We start from the raw sequence: 24,491 nt of genomic DNA, 5'->3' as shown, positions 1-24,491 counted from the left end.
GCCTCGCTGCACGGTCCATCCCACGCCACACAGCACTCACACGCAGGCACCAGGAGAGGATGATCGTCGGTGCCCACCGTCTTTCCAACGTCCACCAAACGAAAGTCCAAACGGGAACGAAAAAACAAGAAGGAAAGAGGTCCAAATGGGAGAGAAGGGGAGAGAGGTCCGGGCAGGATGAATCCAAGAACGAGAAGCTCCTCAAAATGCAGGCGAGCCAGTGGTTTTATTGCTCGTCGTCTGACGTCAGCTCTCTCTCTCTCCCAATCAGTGCTTCGCTTCCTCGTGGTCTTTCACGCCTACCGCACGTCGCCGGCACTTCTCCTCCAATGAGCGCATCTCCTGTTGGTAGTGCTTTGCGCCCTCCGCACTGATTGGCCGAGCGTCTCGCGCCTTTGGTGTTACGTCATCATGTGGCATGTCATTGTGGCACATCCCTCATCTCCCCTACTCTCCAATCAGTGACCTGCTACTCCATCCTCCCTCCAGCGTCCGTAAACGTATTTTTGACTCGAAGGTCACAAGAAACTCATTTTGCAATAAATGTTCGTTTCCCATTAATCGTACACTTTCTAAAATCCAATCTCACCCCTCCCCTCCAAATCTTCCCCATAACCCCTCCCCTCCAAATCTTCCCCATCACCCCTCCCCTCCAAATCTTCCCCATCACCCATCCCTTTCAAATCTTCCCCCTTGCCCTTCCCCTCCAAATCCTCCCCATCACCCATCCCTTTCAAATCTCCCCCCTTGCCCCTCCCCTCCTAGACGCCCCCCTCACCCCTCCCCTCCAAATCTCCCCCATATCCCATCCCTTTCAAACCCCTCCCCTTGTCCCTTCCCTCCTAAACTCCCCCCTCGCCCCTCCCCTTCAAATCTCCCATCCTCATTTCTTCTCAATTTCCCCCCTCTCACTCCCCCTCCTCAAAGCGTCCTCCCCGCTTCTTCCCCCTTCCAACTCTCACCTCCATCTCCCCCAACCTTCTGCCTCGCTCTTCCCCCTCCTCAAATAACACATCATTGTGCCTCACCCAATCACCATCAAACCTTTTGTCCGCCCCATCCTTCCCTTTCTCCGAGTTATTCTGAAATCTCTGACACACCTTCAACAGCTCTCCCTACCTCTTCCACCTCTTCCACATCTTACCCTACCCCTCCTCCCCCCTGTTCTGTATCCGATGCTCCCCCTTCCTCTTCATTAACGGAATGGACCTCAAACATCCGGGGCCTTCGTTCAAACTTAACTGATCTCTCCATGCAGGTTGCTTCTGACAAACCAGACGTGATCTGCTTAACAGAAACTTTCCTCCTTCATGATGTCTCTGATTACTTAGTATCTCTCCCGGGTTACTCCCTCCTCCAGTATGATAGACCTGAGCCTCGTCCTGGAGGTGGGGTTGCTATCTTTATCAAAAACTCTCTTCCTCACTCGCCCTGCACTGCACTCCCTCCACCTCACCCCCAGGAAAACCTCTGGCTACGGCTTCCCCTTCGCTCCCACCTCTTGTTCAGATGTGTGTTGGACTGTGCACCAAACAGTGATGACTCGATCTACATCTCGCTGTCTGATAATATGGAGCAACTTCTATCTACTCATCCTAACTCTCTCTTCCTCATATGTGGTGATTTCAATTGTCACCAGGCCAGTTGGCTGGGTGTGGGTACCTCTCTCACCAGCCATGGCTCCTCAGCAAAGGACTTCTGCGACTCACTGGGACTGACACAATCTGTCAATTTCCCGACCCGGATCCCAGTCAACGGAGCATCTTCTCTTCTGGACCTGGTTATGACTAACTTCCCTGAAAATGTCTGTTGCTCTTCTTCTGCTCCAATCGGCTCATCTGATCATGTGCTTGTTAAAGTGGACATCTCTCTGACCATTCTCAGGGAGCCTGCTCAGCGTCGACGAGTCTGGCATTTCACTCAGGCCAACTGGCACGGTCTTCAAGCAGCCATCAATCATCTGGACTGGTCTCCCATCTCTACCACCTCTGACATCAACTCATGCTGGGAATTCTTCCAAAATAAATTGCTCTCTCTCATGCACAGATTTATCCCATCTCGTCTTCAGTTGTCATACCCTTCCTCCCGTCCATGGTACACGGAATCTTGTGGTGAGGCTGTTGCCCAGAAACAACTTGCCTTCGTCTGCTGGAAAGCAAATCCAATGAAAGGAAATCTCATTTCCTTTCACAAAGCCCGAAACAAGTGTGTGTCCACCCTCAGGAGAGCCAGGAAACAATATCTCTCCGTTCTCAAGACCGAACTCTCTTATCTGTCTCCCTCTTCCAAATCCTGGTGGCGTCTGGTCAAATCTGTTTCTGGTGTTTGTTCCCCCTCCATCCCCTCCCTCACCTCAAACGGCTACACGGCTGACTCCGCACGTGAAAAAGCTGAATGCCTCAACCCTGTGTTTGCCTCTAAATCTTGTGTCCCAAACCCATCCCTCTCTGTACCCACCGTACCCAGTCGTACCCAGCTGCTCCTGGACTCCGTGTCCTTTCCTCCTGACAAGGTGGAAAAGTTTCTGTCAACCCTTGACTCTGATTCTGCAACTGGACCTGACGGCATCAGCCCACGGGTCCTAAAATCCTGTTCTTCTTCTCTTTCACTCCCTCTCTGTTTTCTTCACCGTCTCTTTTGCTCAAGGTCAACTGCCATCTGCTTGGAAATCAGCGAACATCACCGCTTTGCACAAAAAAGGTGCAAAAACAGATCCTAGCAACGACAGACCAACTCTCTTGAAAATCCTCTCTATCTCTTTGCTGACGACTCTACTCTCTGTCGCTCCATTCTTCATCCCTCAGATCGGCAGTCTGCAGCCTCCTCACTCTCTGCAGACCTTGACAAAATCACAGACTGGGCAAACAAGTGGAACATGTCTTTCAATCCTGACAAATCTCACACTCTTACGATGTCTCTCCGAAAAGACCGACTGGACAACCCTCCCATCCACTTTCTGAATAATCCTCTCCAAGAAGTTCTGTCACTCAAGCTTTTGGGTCTCACTATCTGCCATGATCTTTCCTGGAAAAACCACATTTCAAATCTGGCCTCCAAAGCCAGTCGCCGACTGGGCATCCTCTGTCGTGCGAAGTCCTTCCTTGGCACACCTGAGCTCCTCACCACATACAAGGCTTTCATCCGCAGCTCAATGGAATACTGCTCTCCCCTCTGGGCTGGTGCTCCTGCCTCACACCTAGGTCGCCTTCACGCTGTTGAAACCAAAGCATTCAGAATCATTGGAATCTCCCGCGATGAAGCTAACTCCAAGGGCCTCTCACTCACTCACCGCAGGCAGGTTGGTGGTCTTTCCGTCTTCTACCGACTCCTCTCTGGCCTTGCCCCCCCAGCTCTCTCTGGGCTCTGTCCCGCAAATATTCCTACAGGTCGCACAAGATCTGCCTGCAACCCTCTTTTGGTTAAACTGCCAAAATCAAGACTCTCTGCTCACCTTCACTCCTTCATTCCTCTTTTCTCCCGCCTCTGGAACAAGCTCCCTCACTCTCTTCAATCCCACTCCACCCTCCAAGTCTTTAAAACAGCTGTTCACCACCATCTCTTATCTTCCCCCATCCAAAACCTTGATCTTTTCTACCCCCGCTAATTTCACCCCAATTCCACTTTTTGAAATACCAACTTTTGTCCTGGAAGTCCTTGGTGTCCTTGTGCTTTATACTTCACACTCCCCCCCCCCCCCCCCTTCCCACGCCTCCTCCCCCCGGGCCCTCTCCCTTCCACACATCTCCCTGCTCTCGGATGTTGTGTGTGTGTGCCTCCCCTTTTCTCCCCATCTTGTCTTCCGCTCCCTCTTTTTGTGTATTTTGTTTGTCTGGTCGATTTGTTTGTGAAGTTAATGTTAGCTCTTTCACGAGCCTCGATTCAGTATACAAAAAAAAAAAAAAGCGTGCGTAATATGTGGGCATGCGGGAGGCCACGCTTCTGATACTCGACGACGTGGAGAAATGCACGTACTTTGCCCAACACGTGCCTTCGTTATATCGTCGATTAACTCTTTTAATTTCAGATGAAACACGCGTGCCACTAAATCTGGTCTGCCTTCAGCTCGTTGGTGTTGTCCAATGTTTTATTGTATCTCTGTCCATTTTGGATTATATGTGAAGGTGATGAGATCTGGTTTTCCGAATTTTCGTACAATGGCCATAGCATCTTGGTGGTTCTGCTGCATAGCTCTTGGGCTCCCTGCAAAACTCGACGGCAAAATGACGATACGACCGACAGGACGTTGGTTATCAGCAGCAACGTTCTGGACGTGGTCCAGTAGTCCTCTGTATTCCATGGCTCAAAGGGTTTCCTGATTTTGTTTGAAGTATTGCAGTCGATTTCCTTCTGCCTTGCAATATCCATCGACAACATACTGCTGGAATAATTTCCCCGAAGTATGGATAGTGCTGAATTCATTTCAAATAGCCAGTCGGTAGGCATAGAATTCACAATGAGTTACCTTGCTTCGAACCGCAGTTTGTCGCTGGTGAGGCATGTTTATCATCCATCCAGGCTCGCCGTGTGGAAAGAGAATGGGATATGTCATGGGATCGATGTGAGAGGTAAGTGGAGAGGGATTGTGTAAGCCCTGGTCATGCAAATAAACCTGGAAATCCCTGTTTGCAGGTGGTTCACCATCTTGTCCACTAACGAAGACAGCAGCAATTTCATCAGCAGTTGGTATGTTGAAAAGTCTTTGGTCGTCTGCACAAAGTCGATCAAAATGCATTTCCAAGGTAGAAGGGAGGCGATCTTCAAGGACAGCTTTCCTGATTTCTTCTTGTTCATGCTCGAACATAGTCTTGTAACATGTGACATAAGGATTAACGTCAGATAGTATGTTGTGCAGTTGTGCCATCAATTCTTGCAAACATCTGTGATTCTCGGGTCAATTCATACGTTCCTTTGTAGCTTGAGCTGTATCCAAAATAAATAACTGTGCAAATTGTGGTTGCTCATGTACATGTGATGGATGTAATGGACCACAGTGACGATGAATCTGATCGCTGATTTTGAAACAGTACGGTCAATTTCCTGGAGGAGATGAGATCTGAGTGCGCATTGATGCAAAAGCTAATTAATTAATTAAATTAATTAGCAAAAGCTAATTAAATGAATTAATTAATTGTTATTCCGGCTATTTTCTCGGAAGTTGCGACATTTTCCATCGTCACCCTGATAAAGTTGTTGCAGTCGAACAGGTACGGCAAATAGTGGAGGTAATTTAACTTTTCCCTTGGAAGAACACAGTGCAAATCCATCCCCTTGTCCTGTTGATTCATTTGTGAAATGGTTTGCAGAACAGTACACGCATGGTGATGTCATTGGACCGCAATTATGCTCTTGAACAATATTATCCGATACTTCGGCCGGATTCATTATGGCTACGGTTGTATATGTTTGCTGAGCCCTCCAACGTTTTTGTTGCTCAGCATGCCATGCGAGTCTGTGTTGACGTTCCTTGACGGTCTCGTTCTCCCGGCTCATTGTTACTGCTGCCGCATGCTGTGCGAGTCTACGTTGACGTTCATCGACGGTCTCGTTCTCCTGGCTCATTGTTACTGCTGCCGCATGCTGTGCGAGTCTACGTTGACGTTCATCGACGGTCTCGTTCTCCTGGCTCATTGTTACTGCTGCCGCATGCTGTGCGAGTCTACGTTGACGTTTGTCGATGGTCTCGTTCTCCTGTCTCATTCTTTTTCTTGCTGCATCCTGTTCAATTCTGCGTTGATGTTCATCAAGCCGTTCATCGACCATCTTGTTCATTTCGGAAATGGGAGTTTCCACACAACGCATGAATTTTCACGATCCCCAAGAGGAAGAGGTTGTGATGCCACGTAATCATCAAATGGCAAGTAAATGACGTTTTTTAAATTGAAATTTTCAATTAAACTTATTTAAAGTGCACGTGCACATAACTAATCAAATAAGAACGAAGAAATATCTCTCGGCAATTTCCTGTCTGCGTTAATTGGGCAGTGTAAGATATATCGAGCCGAGAAAAGCCACAATTATTTAATATACGTTGGCAATTTGCCGTCTGTGGCGATACGTGAACGAAGCTTCGCCCTTCTCCCCACATTGTTGACTTTTTATTGTGACTACGTATAAATTAAACATTTCATCGTGATGATGGAAAAGTCTGCCGCAAATTCTTCATAAATCTCGGCAATTCCCTGTCTGTGTTATTTGGGCGGTATAAGATATATCGAGCCGCGAATTTCTAAAATGTCTCAGCAATTTCCCGTGTGTGCATGAATTTTCTCAATTATTGCTGAAACCCAGTCTAAAACCATCGTTAAAAATGAAATCAGATGTTGAATTGGAGTCGAGATAAAGCCGTGAGAGTCTCAAAGGTGTTTATGTTGCAGGCCTTTGAAAATGCATTTTGTTCTCTAAACGGTAACTTTCATCGAATTTTATTCCTTTTTTTTTCAACCGAATCTAAAACCATGTTAGTGACTGTGAAAAATGAAATGAGATATCGAATTAGAGTTGAAATAAAACGGTGAGAGAGAGAGCAAGAAACTGAGGGCCTAACAAAAGAGGCCTCAAAGCTATGCGATTAAACAAAATGGTGGATATTTGGTTTTGAAGCCCCTCCCAGACTGGGTGTAACCACACCCCCAGACAGACAGACAGAGAATCACAGAATCACCTACGGATAATATATATGTATATATATATATATATATATATATATATATATATATATATATATATATATATATATATATATATGTACAGTCACGTGAAAAAGTAAGTGTTAAGTTTTGACTTTTTCAACATGACCCCATGTAAAGTGACTTTTTCAACATGACCCCATCGCTCTGCCACCACCGTTAAGACATGCCTCCATGTAAAGTTTTGACTTTTTCAACATATATCAACATACAGCTATTTGATCTTCATTTCAACAATATTGATAGATAAAGGTGATATGATATAACAAATATCGTGAAACATTTACATTTTGTAGTCCATTGTATAATTTAAATAAACATAAATGCAAATTTCGCATGTGGAAAAAGTAAGTACACCCTTGGCTCTAATAGGTGGTATTGCCCCCTTTGGCAGAAACAACCTCAAGTAGGCGTTTCTTAAAGCTGTCTCCCAGTCTCTGACATCGACTGGGAGAAATTTTTGCCCACTCCTCCATACAAAATTCTTTCAGCTGTGCGATGTTTGAGGGTTTTCTTGCATGCACAGCTCATTTCAAATCCCCCAACAACATCTCGATGGGATTTAGATCCGGGCTTTGACTTGGCCATTCCAGAACCCTCCATTTCTTTCTTTTCAGCCATTCCTTGGTGGATTTACTGGTATGTTTAGGGTCATTGTCATGTTGCAAGGTCCACCTTCGGTTGAGCTTCAACTTTCCGACAGATGGCCTCACATTATCCTCAAGCACCCTCTGGTACAATGAAGAATTCATCGTGGATTATATGATGGTGAGCTGCCCATGCCCTGATGCAGCAAAGCTGCCCCAAACCATAATATTTCCACCACCATGCTTTACAGTTGGTATCAGGTTTTTGTGGTCAAATGCTATCTTTGGTTTTCGCCAAACATGTCTTCTGGTACTGTGGCCAAATAGCTCTACCTTTGACTCATCTGTCCAGAGCACATTGTTCCAGAAGTGCTGGTCTTTGCCTCGGTGTTCATTGGCAAACTTTAGTCTTGCCCTGATGTTCTTTCTAGACAGCAACGGTTTCCTCCTGGCACACCTCCCATGTAGATCAAATTTGTGCAGCCTCTTTCTAATGGTAGACTCGTGCACTTTGACATCAACAGTGGCAAGAGCTACCTGTAGGTCCCGTGATGACATTCTGGGGTTCTTTGAGACTTCTTTCAGCATCTTGCGGTCTGCTCTCAGGCTGAACTTGCTGGGGCAGCCTGGCCTGAAAAAGTTGGCAGTTGTTTGGAATCTTCTGCACTTGTAGATGATCTTCCGGACAGTAAAATGATTGATTTCAAATTGTTTGGAGATCTTTTTAAATCCCTTCCCAGACTAGTAGGCATCTATAACCTTCTTTCTGAAGGCCTCAGAGAGCTCTTTTGACCTGGGCATGGTGACGCCGCACACTTCAACAACAAAGAGCAAACCAAACTAAATGTCTGAGGTTTAAAAAGACAGGTTCCTCCAAGATCCTCTCTAAGGATGCTCTAATCATTTGCACCTGAGCTGGTGCACCTGATTCTAATTTTAGGTATTTGAAGTAGTGATAAATGTAGGGGTGTACTTACTTTTTCCACATGCGAAATTTGCATTTATGTTTAATTAAATTATACAATGGACTACAAAATGTAAATGTTTCATGATATTTGTTATATTATATCACCGTTATCTGTCAATATTGTTGAAATGAAGATCAAATAGCTGTATGTTCAAATATACACAAAGAATTAAGTTAAGCACCCCCCCCGTTTTTTTACAACCTCGCACATTACAAGTTTGTTGTCGTCAAAACAGTTTAATATACCCATGATATTGCTATATTTTCTGGAGAAGTGATATTATGGTCACATAAAAACATAACAATCATGCCGTTTTCAATATTTTATTCTGAATAATTTAAGGTGAAATTTTTTGGGAATTTTAGGCATATTTTCATCTCAATTTAAGTATGGAGCTATAGGTCCATCACGGACAGTGTGGATGACGTTTATGTTTTCTAACGTACAGTCATTGTTCTGAGAAGACCTCTAGCGATCTTTGCGTCAATAACGTGTGTAGGACCCACGTGATCGGATCACTGACTCAACCAATCACTTTTTTTCACTTTGATCACTCAATTTCATCAATGGATAATTGCTAATGTCATACCAATCATTATTTGATCTCACATACCTTAGAATATATGCCAATGTATACATATACACAAAGAATATATATTAGGGGGTGCTTACCTTAATTCGTTGTGTAGGGGTGCTTAACTTAATTCTTTGTGTATATGTTGAAAAAAGTCAAAACTTTACATGGGTGTACTTACTTTTTCACGTGACTGCATATATATATATATATATATATATATATATACATATATATATATATATATATATACATATATATATATATATATATATATATATATATATATATATATATATATATATATATATATATATATATTACATATATATAATATATATATATATATATATATATATATATTATATTGCCTTCAGAAAGTATTCACACCCCTTGATTTCTTCACAATTTGTTGTAAATTTAAAATGGATTAAATTTAACTTTTTAGTTACTGATCTACATAATATACCCCGTAATGACAAACTGAAAACATGTTTTTAGAAGTTATTACAACTTTATTGAAAATGAAATGCAGAAATATCTAATTTACATAAGTATTCAGCCCCCTGAGTCAATACTTCATAGAAGCACTTGGCAGAAATTACAGCTTCAAGTCTTCTTGGCAAGTCACAAGTCTGTATCAGTTTGCACATCTGGATTTGGGGAGTTTCTCCCTTTCTTCCTTGCAGATTTGCTCAAGCTCTGTCAAGTTGGATGGTGAGCGTCGCTGAACAGCAATCTTCAAGTCTTTCCACAGATTCTCAAGGAGATTCATGTCTGGGCTTTGGCTGGCCCCACTCAGGGACTTATATGTTCTTATACTGAAGCCATTCTCGTGTTGCTTTGGATGTATGCTTGGGACCATCGTCCTGTTGAAACATAAAACTTCACCGCAGTCCAAGATCTTTTACACTCTGAAACCGTTTCTCCTCAAGGATTTGCCTGTATTTGGCTCCATTGATTGGTCCCTCTAATCCTTACAATTCTCCTAGTCTCTGCTGCTGAAAAGCATCCTTACAGCATGATGCTGCCACCACCATGCTTCACGGTAGAGAATGATGTTGGATGAGTGATGAGTTGTGCTCAGTTTCTGCCAGATGTAGTGTTTTGTATTTAGGCCAAAGAGTTCAATTTTCATCTCATCAGACCAAGGAATATTTTGCCTCATGCTCTCAGTCTTTCATGTGCCTTTTGCAAACTCCAGGTGTGCCATCATGTGCTTTTTTCTTAGGAGTGGCTTCCATCTGGCCACTCTCCCATAAAGCCTAGATTTGTAAAATGCTGCAGAGATTGTTGTCCTTCTGGCAGGTTATCCCATCCCAGCCAAGGAACTCTGTGGTTCTGTCAGAGGGTTCATTGGGTTATTCGTCACCTCCTTGACCAAGGTCCTTCTTACCCGGTTGCTCATTTTGGTCAGCTCTCGGTAGAGTCTGGTAGTTCCATAATCTTTTTCATTTCTGAATGATGTTGCTCACTGTGCTCTTGGGAACTCTCAAAACTCTAGAAATCGTTTTATACCTTTCCTCAGATCTATGCCATATCACAATTCTATCTCGGAGTTCTACGGACAGTTCCTCGGATTTCATGTTAGAGTTTCTGCTCTGACATTCACTGTCAACTGCGGGACCCGATAAAGAAAGGTGTGTTTCTTTCCAAATAATGACCAGTCAATTGAGTTGGCCACAGGTGGACTCCATTCGAGTTGTAGAGACATCTCAATGATGATCAAAGGAAATTAGATGCACCTGAGCTTCATTTGGAGTGTCATGGTGAAGGGGTTGAATACTTATTGACTCAAGACATTTCAGCTTTTAATTTTTAAATAATTTGTAAAAAATTTGAAAAAGTAAAAATAACTTTGACATTATGTGGTATTATGTGTTGATCAGTGACAAAAAAAATGCGCTGCAGTGGAGTGGGGGGGACACCCAGCACTGCCCGGCTGGGTGAGCTTTTCCCAGTGGTTGTCTCAAGAGGAGTTGGACATTGAAAGGCTATGGAGTTGTTGTCCTTATGGTGATTACGTTTTGATATATATATATACATGCATATATACAAGCAGTGCCCTCCATAAGTATTGGAAGAGTGAAGTCAAATTTGTTATTATTGTTATATACGGTCGGAACTCCACATTCGCGGTCCCAACATTTGTGGACCCGCATATTTGCAGTTCATAACATGTGACCTGCTTCTACATTCGCACTTCGTGTATATGCGGTTAAAATGTTTTTTTGTTTTTTTGTTTTTGTTTTTTTACTTGCACATCATGAATCAACACATCTCCTATATCCACCGCCGCTGATATTTATTCAGCCTGGGAATTCTTCGACAGAAACCTGCTCTCTCTTATGCACAGATTCATCCCATCTCGTCTTCAATTATCTTACCCATTCTCCTGCTATTGGTTTTCTGAATCCTGTGGTGAGGCAGTTGCTTTAAAACAACTTGCATTCTCCTCCTGGAAGGCAAATCCAAATGAAAACAACCTCAGATCATTACACAAAGCTCGCAAAAAGTGTGTCTATGCCCTGGAGAGCCAGAAAACAACATCTGTCCAATCTCAAGAACGACTTTCAAATTGGCTCCCTCATCTAAAACCTGGTGTCACCTTGTCAAGACCTGCTTGCTGTGCCCTCTCCGTGCTTTGTTTCCCCCAGGCATCTGCATGACACGTGGTCCAACAGCATCTCCTTCTGAATGAAACTGCCTAAATCCAGAACCACGGCTCACCTCCACTCATTTATTCCTTTTTTCTCACCTGTGGAACCACCTTCCATACTCTCTTCAATCTCATTCTTCCCTCCATGTCTTCAAGACAGCTGTTCACCACCATCTCAAGTCATTCCCCAGACCAAGCTATGAAGTTTTGTTGTTCTCAAAGTTTTATTCTGAGGGTTCTTTTCAATATCTTCATTGAGCCCCAACCAGCTTCAAACTGGAGTTTGTTTGTTGTAGTATTCCCAGGGATATGTTTTAAGATCTCTGTGAGGTTCTTCTCTATCATTCCCATTGCTCCAATTATCACTGGTACGATTTTGACACTCTTCAGCTTCCAGGATCTTTTGACCTAATTTTTGAGATCTTGATATTTGGTCATTTTCTTGATTTCTTCGTTGTTAAGGCCAACATCGCTGGGGACTGATACCTCAATTAGCAATGCCGTCTATTCTTTTTTTTTGTACCTAAGTACTATATCTTGTCGGTCGCAATGTCTTGTTTTCTATGTTCACACTCGATGGGATAATTAGGTCGTATATGAGCCTTGTTTTCCATGATCAGTTTTTGATTTCTTGAGTTTTCTGAAACAGAGATTATATAAATTTTTGCAGATGTGCTTTGCAGACTCTACATACTTTTTGGACCTTTGAGTGTACCGTTGTTCTGACAGGTTGTTTTTTTACATCACAGGAGGAGGTGCCTCATGCTTCCTGGGTCTACTTTGCAAAACTGTCCGATTGACTCCGTGTTGCCATTTTATTGAGGCCATTTGTATAGTGTCCTTGATCTTGGGCATTTATTACGATTCATTCTCAATCTCAGTTGAGCTGACCTCTTCTTGTAGCTTTCCTTTTTGAAAGCGATGCACTCCTGGCATTGTATTTAGTTTGGTTGCTTATCACGTGATTATTGTCTAAGCCTTGGTACAAGGTGGCACACCATGTTTTGCTTGATGTACTTTCATCTTTATATCTCTTGCCGTCTGCTACTTCCCAAAGCTCCTTGTGAATCATATCTCTCCAACCTCTTGATCCACCCTGTAGATGGTAGTCAGCTGGAGTGGCTCATCTTTGGCCTGTGATAGTTGCCTTGGTTGGGCCTGCAGGTATGGTGATCAAACTACTCCAGGTGGTGCTTAGTAATTTAGCTTCTTGCTGTTCCGACCACACCAACCATTGCCCTGCAATCCCCTTACCTCCTCCCAATCTACTGATTATTTGTGTTATGCTGAGTCTAGTGTGAAGCAACATATGCCGCTCTTTTTCTCCGACAAAGGGTTATGATCACAACCGTCAGCTTCTCCTTGCTTCCCATGGAGGTTAGCATACCTTGATCAACGTCCTGTTGATTTAATCCATTGTTCTACCTGTCTGCTGGTGCAGATTGATACTCGCTGTAACCAGCAAGACTAGTTCTTCATTTTGAAGAAAAGCACTCCAGCTACCAAGTTATAAATAAACAATAATTAAAATCCTTGTGCTTGCCTAATTTTTTTGTTGTTGCTATTAATTGTCTGCTTTAAATTTAAAAAAAAAAGGTTTCCTGTCATGCTTTACTGCAAGATAATATCTTCACTAACATTCCACCTTCTACTCTTATTCCCTTCCTGCGAGATCCTTCCACACTTTCACCTGTTAGTAATGTGTTTTTGCACCTCTGCCTTCTTTCCCTGTCAACCCTGCTTCCTCCTTTTCCTGGACAGTACTGAAGAGCGTCCCTTTCACTGCCCGCTCTGCTAAACGCTGCTCACGCCTCTTCCATGAGAACACAACTGCAGGGGAGGAGCCCCACGCCTAGGCCTAGGAACTCGGGCCTCCTTGGCAGGCTTTTAACAAGGTTCTCATGCCCACAGTAGTTTTTTTTTTCCTATTTCCAGGCCCAGTTTCTGGCTTAGACTACCAATCTCACTCAGCCATCAGTGTGTTGTGGCTTCCAGTTGCTTCCGTTACAGTATTGGTCTTGTCTCTTGCTTCAGTTACAGTATTGCTATTCTTCCACTCCGCAGCCTGGACTAGGCCGGCATTTTGCATTGCCATCGCTCTGCCACCAATGATGCCAAAAAGCTTCTTTTTTGTGGGAGCTTCGCATTTCTTTCTGCTTGTTCCCCCTTCTCCCCACATACCCTTATCCCTATGCTTATTGCTTGTGCTTGCCATGCAAGAATATAAAATATTTCTCTGTTTATGTAATATATTTAAGGTTCCATTTTTCTTTCACATAAAGCTGGTTATTGTAAATCTTTGTAAACTCACACTAATGAAATGGAATTTGCTCAATTCCTGTTTTGTTTTATTTTTCATCAAGCTAATGTAATTGTAATGACTGAATTAATCAACAGTATAAATGAATAATGCACCTTTATTTGTACAACACAAGTTAATTTTATCAACGACGATGAAAATACTTCGTCCATCACATTTTAAATACCCAGAGGCACACTCTTTTGAGGAACTTCAAATGATTACTTTTTTATTAATGTAATTATACAAAACAATTTACAATTTGTGTGCCTTTTTCAAATCCAAAATACTTTGTTACAGGAAATTTGGTTAAATGTGTAATACTTTCCATCAACTTCTGTTAGCTTGTAAATTTGAACGATTCTGTCCGCACACATCATTTTCACGTAAAATTGTGTTTATTTGCTTTGTTGTTGTTGTTGTTGTTGTCTGCTATGCCTTTTCTCTAATTCTTCAAACTATTGTGCTGTAGATTGAGATTACATCCATCCGCTCTTGCTTTTAACACAAAATACTAATGGCACAAGCGCTACTGCATGAATGTCATTGCACTACTCTGTGCTGGACACTCACGCTGGTTGTTTTATCTCAGGGTACTCTCGAGTTTGTAGTTATCAAATTAACACTGAAAAGGCGTTCAAGTTAACATTTCCATGTTTTGTGCACAGTTACGGAACTTTACATATACATAACCACTCGCTTTAGTTAGGATTATAAAATGTTGCACTCAGTAGTGATAATTAACAAGCTATCATTCCTTCACACATCTTGACGTCATGCCATGAAGTCTTGTTCCATACAAGCTTCACTTTTTGCTACATATTAAACAAATAAAAACTACCAAATTCATTATCATGTCTGTTTTGTTACAATGTGTTGTTCAGGATTTAATTCCAAATTGTTCCCTCCCTCTATCCCCCTACTCAAATGAAGTTTGCAGCATGATGTGAAGTGACCTGAGTGATTGCTCATACTTTGTCCGAAGTTGATTCAAGTTTAGATATTCTGTAAATTTCAACATACCTAGATATGCTCGAGTTTGTTGCCTGATTAACAAAACGAGCCAGTCCTACCCGTGTTTCGTTATTTCTGTACCGACAAGAGGGAGTCAAAAGTTTTCCTCCATCCTTGAATGTTCTTGTGTTAGTGATATTGAGTGCACGTTCATCCTTTTGTGAAGTAGTTTCCAGATATTATAACGCATTTCTCCCACGGGTGAGTGACTTTCTCTTCCAATGGAATAAATGTCATTTCTTTGTTTCCGAAAATCAGGATCAAGGGGAAAATACCCCAATATACACCCACCCCTCTAAGGTCATGCCAAGTGGCCTAAATATTTTTGTGACTTTTTCAAAATACATGAGATTAGGAATAAATTTATCCCCGAGTGTTAACAATGTACAATTTTGAAGTTTTAGTATACGTACTTGCATTGTTTAGGAAACTTGTCGGTGGCGTTTTGTTCCGGCAAATGAAAAGAAAAATCTGAAAATCATTTTGTAATTTGTGGGAAACAATGCGTGCAGGTAAAAACATAAAAATAATTAAATCTTGTACTCAGGTGATAAGAGTACATTGGTCAGAGTGCAAAAGTCGTGTCACCTCACAAGTTTGCTATTGCATTTATTATGATGTATTTTAATCCATCCCAGCTTGATGTCATAACTTGGCTTTCATTGTCGCATGCTGTACGTACCATGCTGCAATATTTGCTTGCTGTGCATGTGCAGAATAACTGTCATGGAAACTTTCACTTGCATTGATGCTTTGAACTTTCTTTTGAACTGGTGGCAAGTTGCTCATTGTTTATTATTAATGGAAATATTTACCTGTACAATGAAGCAAACAGAAATATGTTTGGCTCATTTCGTTCCCTGGTACAATAATAACTAATGATCATTTGATATTATTCTTTTAAATCACTATTGTCTGAACAATTTTCAGTTAAATAATTGTATTCAGTTCATTCATTCATTCATTCAGAGAGTTGAATCATTTTCTCTCCCTTTTTTAACAAGAGCATAGCTGCATTAAATTGATGTTTTATGTTTGTGAGATATAAGGGAAGTTTTCTAGCTAATTCATTTTTATTAACTTTAAAATAAAAATTGAGGCCCAAGCAAGAGTGAGGTACCTGAGGGAGAGCGGGGGGTCATTGGGGAGTAACAGTTCCTCAGTAGGAAAACAAACAGGGGAATGAATGAACAGGAAAAGAGGAAGGGGAGGAGGAAACACAGCAATAGAGAGCATAGACATAAGATATGGTCACACAAATCCAACACACACACACACACACACACACACACACACGCACACACACACACACACAACAAAATGTGTAAATACTTTACATTATCAAACTAAAACAGCGCTCGGTAGAGCGCGTACCTCCACTAGGCTGAACAGTTTACGTTTTGTATCCCACTGATGGGACAGATCTGGATCTGGACTTCGAAAATCTAATCGGCTTGTTCTTGTCACATAACCTACCCAACTCATCCACCAAGTTTCGTGCGAATCCGTCCACAACTTTTTCAGATATCATGCTGCATATAGTTTTTGGACCTAACTCTCAATGGTCACTTAATAAATTATTGTATCCAGATCCAGATTCAGATATTCAAAAATGAAGCAATTCGTCAGTGTCATACACCCACCAAGTTTCGTCTAAATCCGTCCATCACTTTTTGAGATGTAGTGTTATGTATATTGTTTTAGCCGGATCACTCAATGGTGAAGAATCACTTTAAAAATTATCGGATCCAAATCCACATCCAGATCTTCACCAAAATTGAAACAATTCTTCCTTGTCATACACCCAGCCTACCCACCAAGTTTCGTCCAAATCCGTCGACAATTTTTTGCGATATCCTGTTCACAGACAGACCAGGTGAAAACATAACTTCCACCTACCTTCAGTGGCGGAGGTGATTCACTAACGATTAACTAAAACTGTTAAACAGGTCAATTCTGGAGAGGATATCTTAAGATTTTAAAACGGGCTTTCAGAGCAAAGACTATCTTGTCTGACCGCAAGTTAAACATCACTTAGAGTGTAATATTAGAGTTGGACATCAAAAGACTACTTTCAATACACATGGATGATTAGTGAACCCATTTCAAACTGTTGATCTTTGAATATTAACTTACATTGGATGTTCAGAAATTATATCATTGATTGTCAACTGTTACATTTTCACATCATGTAGTTATTGAATGATTTAATATTAATTTAATTTAATTTAACCCACCGAAGGTGCATGGAGATTATGACAAAACTAGGTGTATGAGTTGGGTGGACAACAAGAAGAAGCCGATTAGATATTGCTTCAGGTCCGAATGTAGATCCGGCCTATCAGTTGGATACAAAACGTAAACTGTAAAGCCTGGCGGAGGTATGCGGTCTACCGGTATGCTGTTTGTCTTCCTGTATGCTGAAAATGACCATTATTCTTGTGGACTCTACATCATCATTGTTAATGAAAGCTACTGCTGTGGTTTGTTCTCTGTTCCTGATTCTGTGATGCAGACCTGCGTAACCAGCCCTACCGCCGTGCCGATGCTGTTCGGCGCAGTGTTCGGCGCCATTACGACGAGCAGGGTGGTCAGTGGGCAAACAGTGCCGAGGTCATCATGTGAAACGACGACTGTAATTGGGAATCGATGCCACGATAAAGCTGGTGCTGAATTTATTTGTGAACACCTCTTACCTGTTCTCAAAATGAACCCATCAGCACATATTTGTCGCAAGCTTGTTATTACTGCAACTCGTCTGGTTTGTATCTTTTGTGGGATGAGTTTGTGACATTCTTGTCAACATATTGCAACCATACTGGTGCTTGTTTAGGAAATGTTAAGTTATTAATTGACTTAAATTGTAGATGTTTGCATAACACATGAAGAAGTGCCTATTTGTACTTTTTTAATGAAAGAAAATGTGTAAATTCTACAAGTATGCATTTAACCGGATTTGAGAATAATTAGAAAACAAAACATTTTCTTTCTAAAATGTACTTTCTGAGCAATATACAACTTGGAAGTTCTGAAATGACCTGGCAGAGCACTTTGGTGTTTTCAGATCCTTCAGTGAAAAAAGAAAGATTGCTGGCAAACCGAGGAGAGATTTGTGCGAAAACATTCATAAAGGCACAACCTTTTATTATTGGTCACATTTACAAGTTTCTAAATTAATGGACACGATTTCCGAAGCGCTTTGCGAAAGCACTGCTTCATTCACATTTTCTGGTGGCTATCAGGTATTTGGTGTGATAAAACAACAGCTGCCAAATTGCAGTCTTCATTTTATGCAAAAGCATGAACATTGGCATGAGTTTGGCAGAAATCATAAATCGGAGACGGTCGGGCTTCTGACAATATGGCACTAGTTGCAGGGATATACCTGTTAATGTTTGTATTTGGATTCCTTTATGATTCTTCACAACTGTTATTGCTGCATTATGGCACCTAGAAAACATTCCTTCAAGCATTGTACTGTTGCATTTTGTACTATGGGGGTGGGAGAAGTTATCCAACTTTTTAAACCTGTTTATATCGTCCGTGTTTGTATGTTGTATGTACAGGGTTGGTTGTTTACTCAAATATTTGTTTAGGGAGAGGATTGGGGCATAGGTGAGCGGAGAAGGGAGTTTGCCTCGGTATCTCTCGTTGGTTTATACCATTGACTTTGAAGGATGAATAGTGTAACGGAGTGTGACGTTTTACTATAATGGAGGTGCTTGACAGGATTGGAAGTGAACACAGGGTGTAATTATGTCTGTCGGGCTTGCAAACAGCCAGCCCGTTGCCTTGTTTTGCAAACTTAGAGAAAGAGCGGAGAGTTGACGAAGTGATTTTACTGTTACGTTCACATCACCAGCCTGAAACTTTGCCATGCATTTTGCAACCACTTAAATGATGCCTCTTGATTACTGCAGCATTCCCTTTCAGACCACATGTTTTCTAAACAATTTTCATATGCAATTTTTGCAACATTTCAATTGAAATCCTTCGTTTGTAATCTGTATATACAGCCTTTTGTATACTGTACTCTATAACTGTGGAAATTAGATTTGTATTAATTTCATGATAGCTTTTTACTTTATCCAGTGTTAATTGTGTTGAATGCGATTGTAAATGCCTTTAAACCACCGACTGAGTATAGCGTAGGTGTCCAAGCGCCAGTTGCTGTCATTCTATGGAATTCTATGCCAGTTGTCATTCTATGGAATTCTATGCCAGTTGTCATTCTATGGAATTCTATGCCAGTTGTCATTCTATGGAATTCTATGCTGTCATTCTATGGAAAGCCTTTGATTATAAAGGTTGCGGAATTATTTCGATTAATTTATCGAGGATATCTGTAATACTGAAAAGGAAAGAGAATACATCGGCATCATCGAGATACCAATACCTATTAGTTGATGCAATAACAAAAACAAAGTGTAATATGTCAGTTTGCATTAAAATCAACATCTTTACGTTTAATGTAATCATTAGAGCGAGAATAAAACATAACACATATCCATTAAATACACAAAAGTGTGACGGATTCAATTTACCAGTCATGCAACCAGAATTTTGTTTTTCTTTTGCATTTCATCAAATGTAACATGTATATATTTAAAATGTTAGATTTTAATAATTTGATGACAGAACAAAATACCATTAGCACGTAGATAAGTGATATTTGGCCACAGTTCCTGCCGTTCTTCGTAGAGTTTACAGTAATCCGATTCTTAAACCAGAGCTGAAAGTTGTATCGTGAGTTGTTTCGATAACATTCATGACGAGATGTTCTCCCCAAACCCACAATTATTTATTTAGCTATCAAAATAACTAGTGGTTACAAGCTAGTATGTGCTATAACACTAATCCTCAGCAACTGTTGTGAAATGCCAAAATTCAATTCTGCCAATACTTTGATTAATTGCAATTCTCTGAATATAAACTTTGTTTACAGTAGTGTGGACTTGTATTCTATAATCTGCGGATGATTCATACTGTTGTCCAAATGTGTTAACTGTGTTTTGATAACGATAGTTCTGCTTCTGTTGAAAATAAAGTTTTTTTTCTTATGTTATTTGAATCTGTTGTTATTTGAAGCAATTTTTTTAACTAAAGTAACTTATGAATATAGAATTGGTAATAAAAAGTTTATCTTATGAAGTTATATTTATTTATTGAAAAATACATTTTCAAAAGTTGTCTCGTCTTGGAGAAATGTTTTGAGCGCCCCTTGTAAATTGTGTGCAATCCACACCGCAAGGCATCAATCGATGTGCAAGGATTTGATGAATGATGCAGCATGTTTTAAATTATACATACATAGGAATGCACAATATGGATGAAATTCGTGGCGGGGAGAAGGGGGAAGACAAAATTATGACTGTTAAAATTTATTTCTGTCATTGCACCATGAGGGGCAAATCTCTGCCAATGTCAATAGAGAGAAACAGAGACACACAGACAGACAGAGACAGACAAACAGAGACAGGCAGAGACAAATATAGATTAGAAAGCGAGATGGCAGATAGATGGGTAAATAGCACAGTGCAGCATGCAGGGTCCAAGGAGCAACATGAGTGATTGGAATGATTGAACGTCTTGGTTTTAACAGGTAATTCAGAAGTTCAGAGAGATTGGTTCATATTTTATGGCCCACGGTCATAGTACAATTTATCTAAGGATTTTTAACAGATAGAGGCCTGTTAAAATTGTAAATACTGTATACTCCCCTGTTAACATGAAGTTTAAAAAGAAACTAGAGCAATGCGACTGTGTCGCCAATATGCTTACGCTTAGTCCCACAACGGGTAGATGCCATCATTCTGCATATGTATGGGTAGGGGATCACGTTTGTGAAGTTTCGTGTTGATCGGATAAGGTTAGTTTTTCTATCCAAGGTGGCTGCCAAACCTATGACATCATTTTCAAACTAGATTCAGCAGTGCTGTTGGATGGTATTTGTAAAATTTTGCATCAACAAGGTGAACGGTTTCAGAGATATAATCTATATAATAATAGCATAAGGACTCGACTTTGTTATCCCTTTTATGCCGCACCCAGTGACCCGATGCCCACGGCACTAATGGATTTACGATCTACGAACTGCGCTCTTTGTTTATCACGTACAGCCATACTCGAAAAATCTGAATTAGCCGACGTTGGGGCCCAAAAGCATCCGATTAACTGCCGATACGACGCCATCTTACGACGCCATCGTATTGGCATCTGCTGGGCAAAGGCAAAAGCAAGCCGTCCACTGAGTGGACAATCCAGAGCATGCATTTGTGCCGGTGTCGGCGATCGTTGTTCATATACGCACTCTTCATTCCCATCTTTCTTCCTAACTCTTACTCGGACAAGCAAATCCCCGATGCCATCCATAATGGTACACTCTATCCATACACCAAATCCTCCCTTCCATGGATGTTCACGGGTTTCGGCTAGTCTATATAATAATACCGTAAGGACTCGACTTTGTTATCCCTTTTACGCTGCACCCAGTGACCCGATGCCCACGGCACTAATGCATTTTCCATCTACGAACTGCGCTCTTTGTTTATCACGTACAGCCATACTCGAAAAATCTGAATTCGCCGACTTTGGGACCCAAAAGCATCCGATTATCGGCCGATACGAAGCCATCGTATTGGCGTCTGCTGGGCGAAGGCGATGCAAGCCGTCCGCTGATTCGACAGTCGAGTGGTGTGATGGGTGGTGTGAACCAAATGGTCTTTTTATTCCCTTGAACATTTTAAATTAGGATATATGAGGAAACGTCTTTATCGTCATTTTAATAAAGTTAAATGGAGTGACGTTGCGATACTCGGGGTGCGTTGCATAAATCCTCGTAACTCAGAGAGGTGTAGCAGGTGGCGAGACGTAAGGAAGCTTAAAGATAACGAGCTGAAAACAGACGAACGATATCCCTTCCGTGGATGTTCCACGGGTTTCACGTCTTTATCGTCATTTTAATAAAGTTAAATGGAGTGACGTTGCGATCAGTGAGTTGTATACGAAGAGATAAAAGGATGGCATTGACCTCGAGACGGTACGTGATAGTTGGCTGCGGCTGGCTGATGCCACGGTTTTTTTTTTCTTAGTGCCATGGATGCTGATGGACATAATAAAGGTATCGGCTGATCTCTCATCGTAATATTACCCGGTGGAAATGAACTGTTTCTTTGTTTGTCATTTCCTGTGCAATAATGTCAAATTGATAAGTCAGACATCCTTTTCTATGGACAGCTGCTCTCCTTTTCGATGGCATCGTCTATTGATATGCATGTTCTTCTTTCATATAATTTTACACATTCACAATCAGTATTTCAACTCTTGCAGACATTGGAAAGTAAGTTGACTCACAGGCCAACTCTCTGGCTCAATCACAGGCCGACGCACAGGCGATGTAATTGTGAGTAGCATTTTTGCACAAGTGAAAATTGATCTTTCTTCCTAACTCTTACTCGGACAAGCAAATCCCCTATGCCATCCATAATGGTACACACTATCCATACACCACATCCTCCCTTCCGTGGATGTTCCACGGGTTTTGGCTAGTCTATATAATAATAGCGTAAGGACTCGACTTTGTTATCCCTTTTACACCGCACCCAGTGACCCGATGCCCACGGCACTAATGGATTTACGATCTACGAACCGCGCTCTTTGTTTATCACGTACAGCCACACTCGAAAAATCTGAATTAGTCAACTTTGGGGCCCAAAAGCATCCGATTAACTGCTGATACAACGCCATCTTACGACGCCATCGTATTGGCGTCTGCTGGGCGAAGGCGAAGCGAGCCGTCCGCTGATTGGACAGTCGAGTGGTGTGAACATGGGTGGTGTGAACCAAATGGTCTTTTTATTCCCTTGAACATTTTAAATTAGGATATATAAGGAAACGTCTTTATCGTCATTTTAATAAAGTTAAATGGAGTGACGTTGCGATACTTGGGGTGCGTTGCATAAATCCTCGTAACTCAGAGAGGTGTAGCAGGTGGCGAGACGTAAGGGAGCTTAAAGATAACGAGCTGAAACAGACGAACGATATGTCAATCCCTTTCTACACCGCACGGCAATAAAAGTATGAGAGCGGGAAGGCATGGCCTGAGCACTTCGAGCAGAGAGGACTGATTGGACTTAACTTAAAGAGAAAAAATTGGAGCTTAACGGAAGAAGAAGATCCCATGAGCGCTGCCGTCACTTATCGAGGTGTGTTGAGGTCTGAAGAGATGAGGTGGTTTCTAGGAGCGATTTGCACCTTTTTACTGCTTGAGGTGAGTTCGGTTCGTGTTTTGTGACTCGTAGATTTATGAATCAAAACACAGTCACAGTGGCGTCAGGCACTGTGACCGTGTACTACTGTGTTCAAAAAGTATCCGACCTTTATTTTTCGTGCGTAAAAAAAAGAAGAAGCTCGGGAGGCGTTGATTGGTGCACGTATGTAGGCGATCCTAATGCACACGCGTGAATTTTTTCACACCTGCAGAAGCTGTCATTCGACGGCAGACCGCCGATGAGTGAGGAAATGTAAGTGAGCGCCGTCGGATTTTCGTTTTTGACAAAATGACGGAAAAACTTGAACAACGCTACTGCATCAAATTTTGTGTAAAGCTTGGCGATTCCCAAGTGGAAACGATCCACAAGATTCAACACCGTTCATTCCATTATGAAGGAGGATTTGGGCTTCAGGAGAATCTCAGCGAAGTTCGTACCAAAGCTGCTAACGATTGAGCAGAAGCAAGTCCGTTTGGAGATCGCACAGGACATGCTGGAGACTGTGAACAGCGATCCCAGCTTCCTCAACACAGTGATCACTGGCGATGAGTCCTGGGTTTATGGGTACGACCCAGAAACCAAGTTGCAGTTTTGATGCAAGTTTGATGAAACACAAAATTTGATGCAGTAGCGTTCAAGTTTTTCCATCATTTTGTCAAAAACGAAAATCCGACGGCGCTCACTTACATTTCCTCACTCATCGGCGGTCTGCCGTCGAATGACAGCTTCTGCAGGTGTGAAAAAATTCACGCGTGTGCATTAGGATCGCCTACATACGTGCACCAATCAACGCCTCCCTAGCTTCTTTTTTTTTACGCAGGAAAAATAAAGGTCGGATACTTTTTGAACACACTACGTATGTGACTCATATTCGCGATTACCACAGAAGCACATCGACGGGGAGTATCTATATAATATTAGCGTAAGGACTCGACTTTGTTATCCCTTTTACGCCGCACCCAGTGACCCAATGCCCATGGCACGAATGGATTTACCATCTATCCCCTATGGCCTATGTCATCCATAATGGTACACTCTATCCATACACCACATCCTCCCTTCCGTGGATGTTCCACGGGTTTCGGCTCGTTATTTTATATTTTCCTTCAATCCAATATGGCTGCCAGACCATGTGACCTATGATGTCATAGATTTTTAGGATAAGGAATTCGTTTAAAACATTTTTGGCTGGTATACCACTTCACCTATGATGTCATCATCATCCTGCTTTTGTTCCCCATTGGGAGTACTTGACAATGTGCCAAGTTTCAAATTTTTGCCATTCAGCGGTTTCTGAGAAATATTTTTTAATTTGTTTTTAATCCAAGATGGCTGCCACACCACGTGACCTATGACGTCACAATTATCATAAAAACATTCTGCATGGGTGTCACTCCTACCCTGAAAGTTTCGTCTCAATCGGACATATGGTTG

The 24,491-nt window shown here is 41.8% G+C and overlaps 1 protein-coding gene across 3 annotated transcripts in view; it reads left to right on the top strand.

Moving 5' to 3' along the window:
- LOC137414101 (formin-like protein 2) overlaps positions 1-19,858 on the top strand; it is a gene marked incomplete at its 5' end in the record, with an annotated part of 74,929 nt that extends 55,071 nt beyond the window's left edge. For 2 of the 3 annotated variants that reach the window (XM_078769173.1, XM_078769171.1), the window contains 1 exon segment: positions 17,303-19,858. In XM_078769173.1, the coding sequence (XP_078625299.1) occupies positions 17,303-17,578 (276 nt within the window). 3 annotated transcript variants of the gene reach the window in all.
- Between the last annotated feature and the right edge of the window lie 4,633 nt (positions 19,859-24,491).

Source organism: Myxine glutinosa, unplaced genomic scaffold (genome assembly GCF_964187855.1).
Source record: "Myxine glutinosa unplaced genomic scaffold, kmMyxGlut1.1 SCAFFOLD_1615, whole genome shotgun sequence".
In the NCBI taxonomy this organism is placed as follows: Eukaryota; Metazoa; Chordata; class Myxini; order Myxiniformes; family Myxinidae; genus Myxine; species Myxine glutinosa.
Note: the sequence above shows the minus strand (reverse complement) of the source record. Positions and strands in the feature narration are given on the sequence as shown.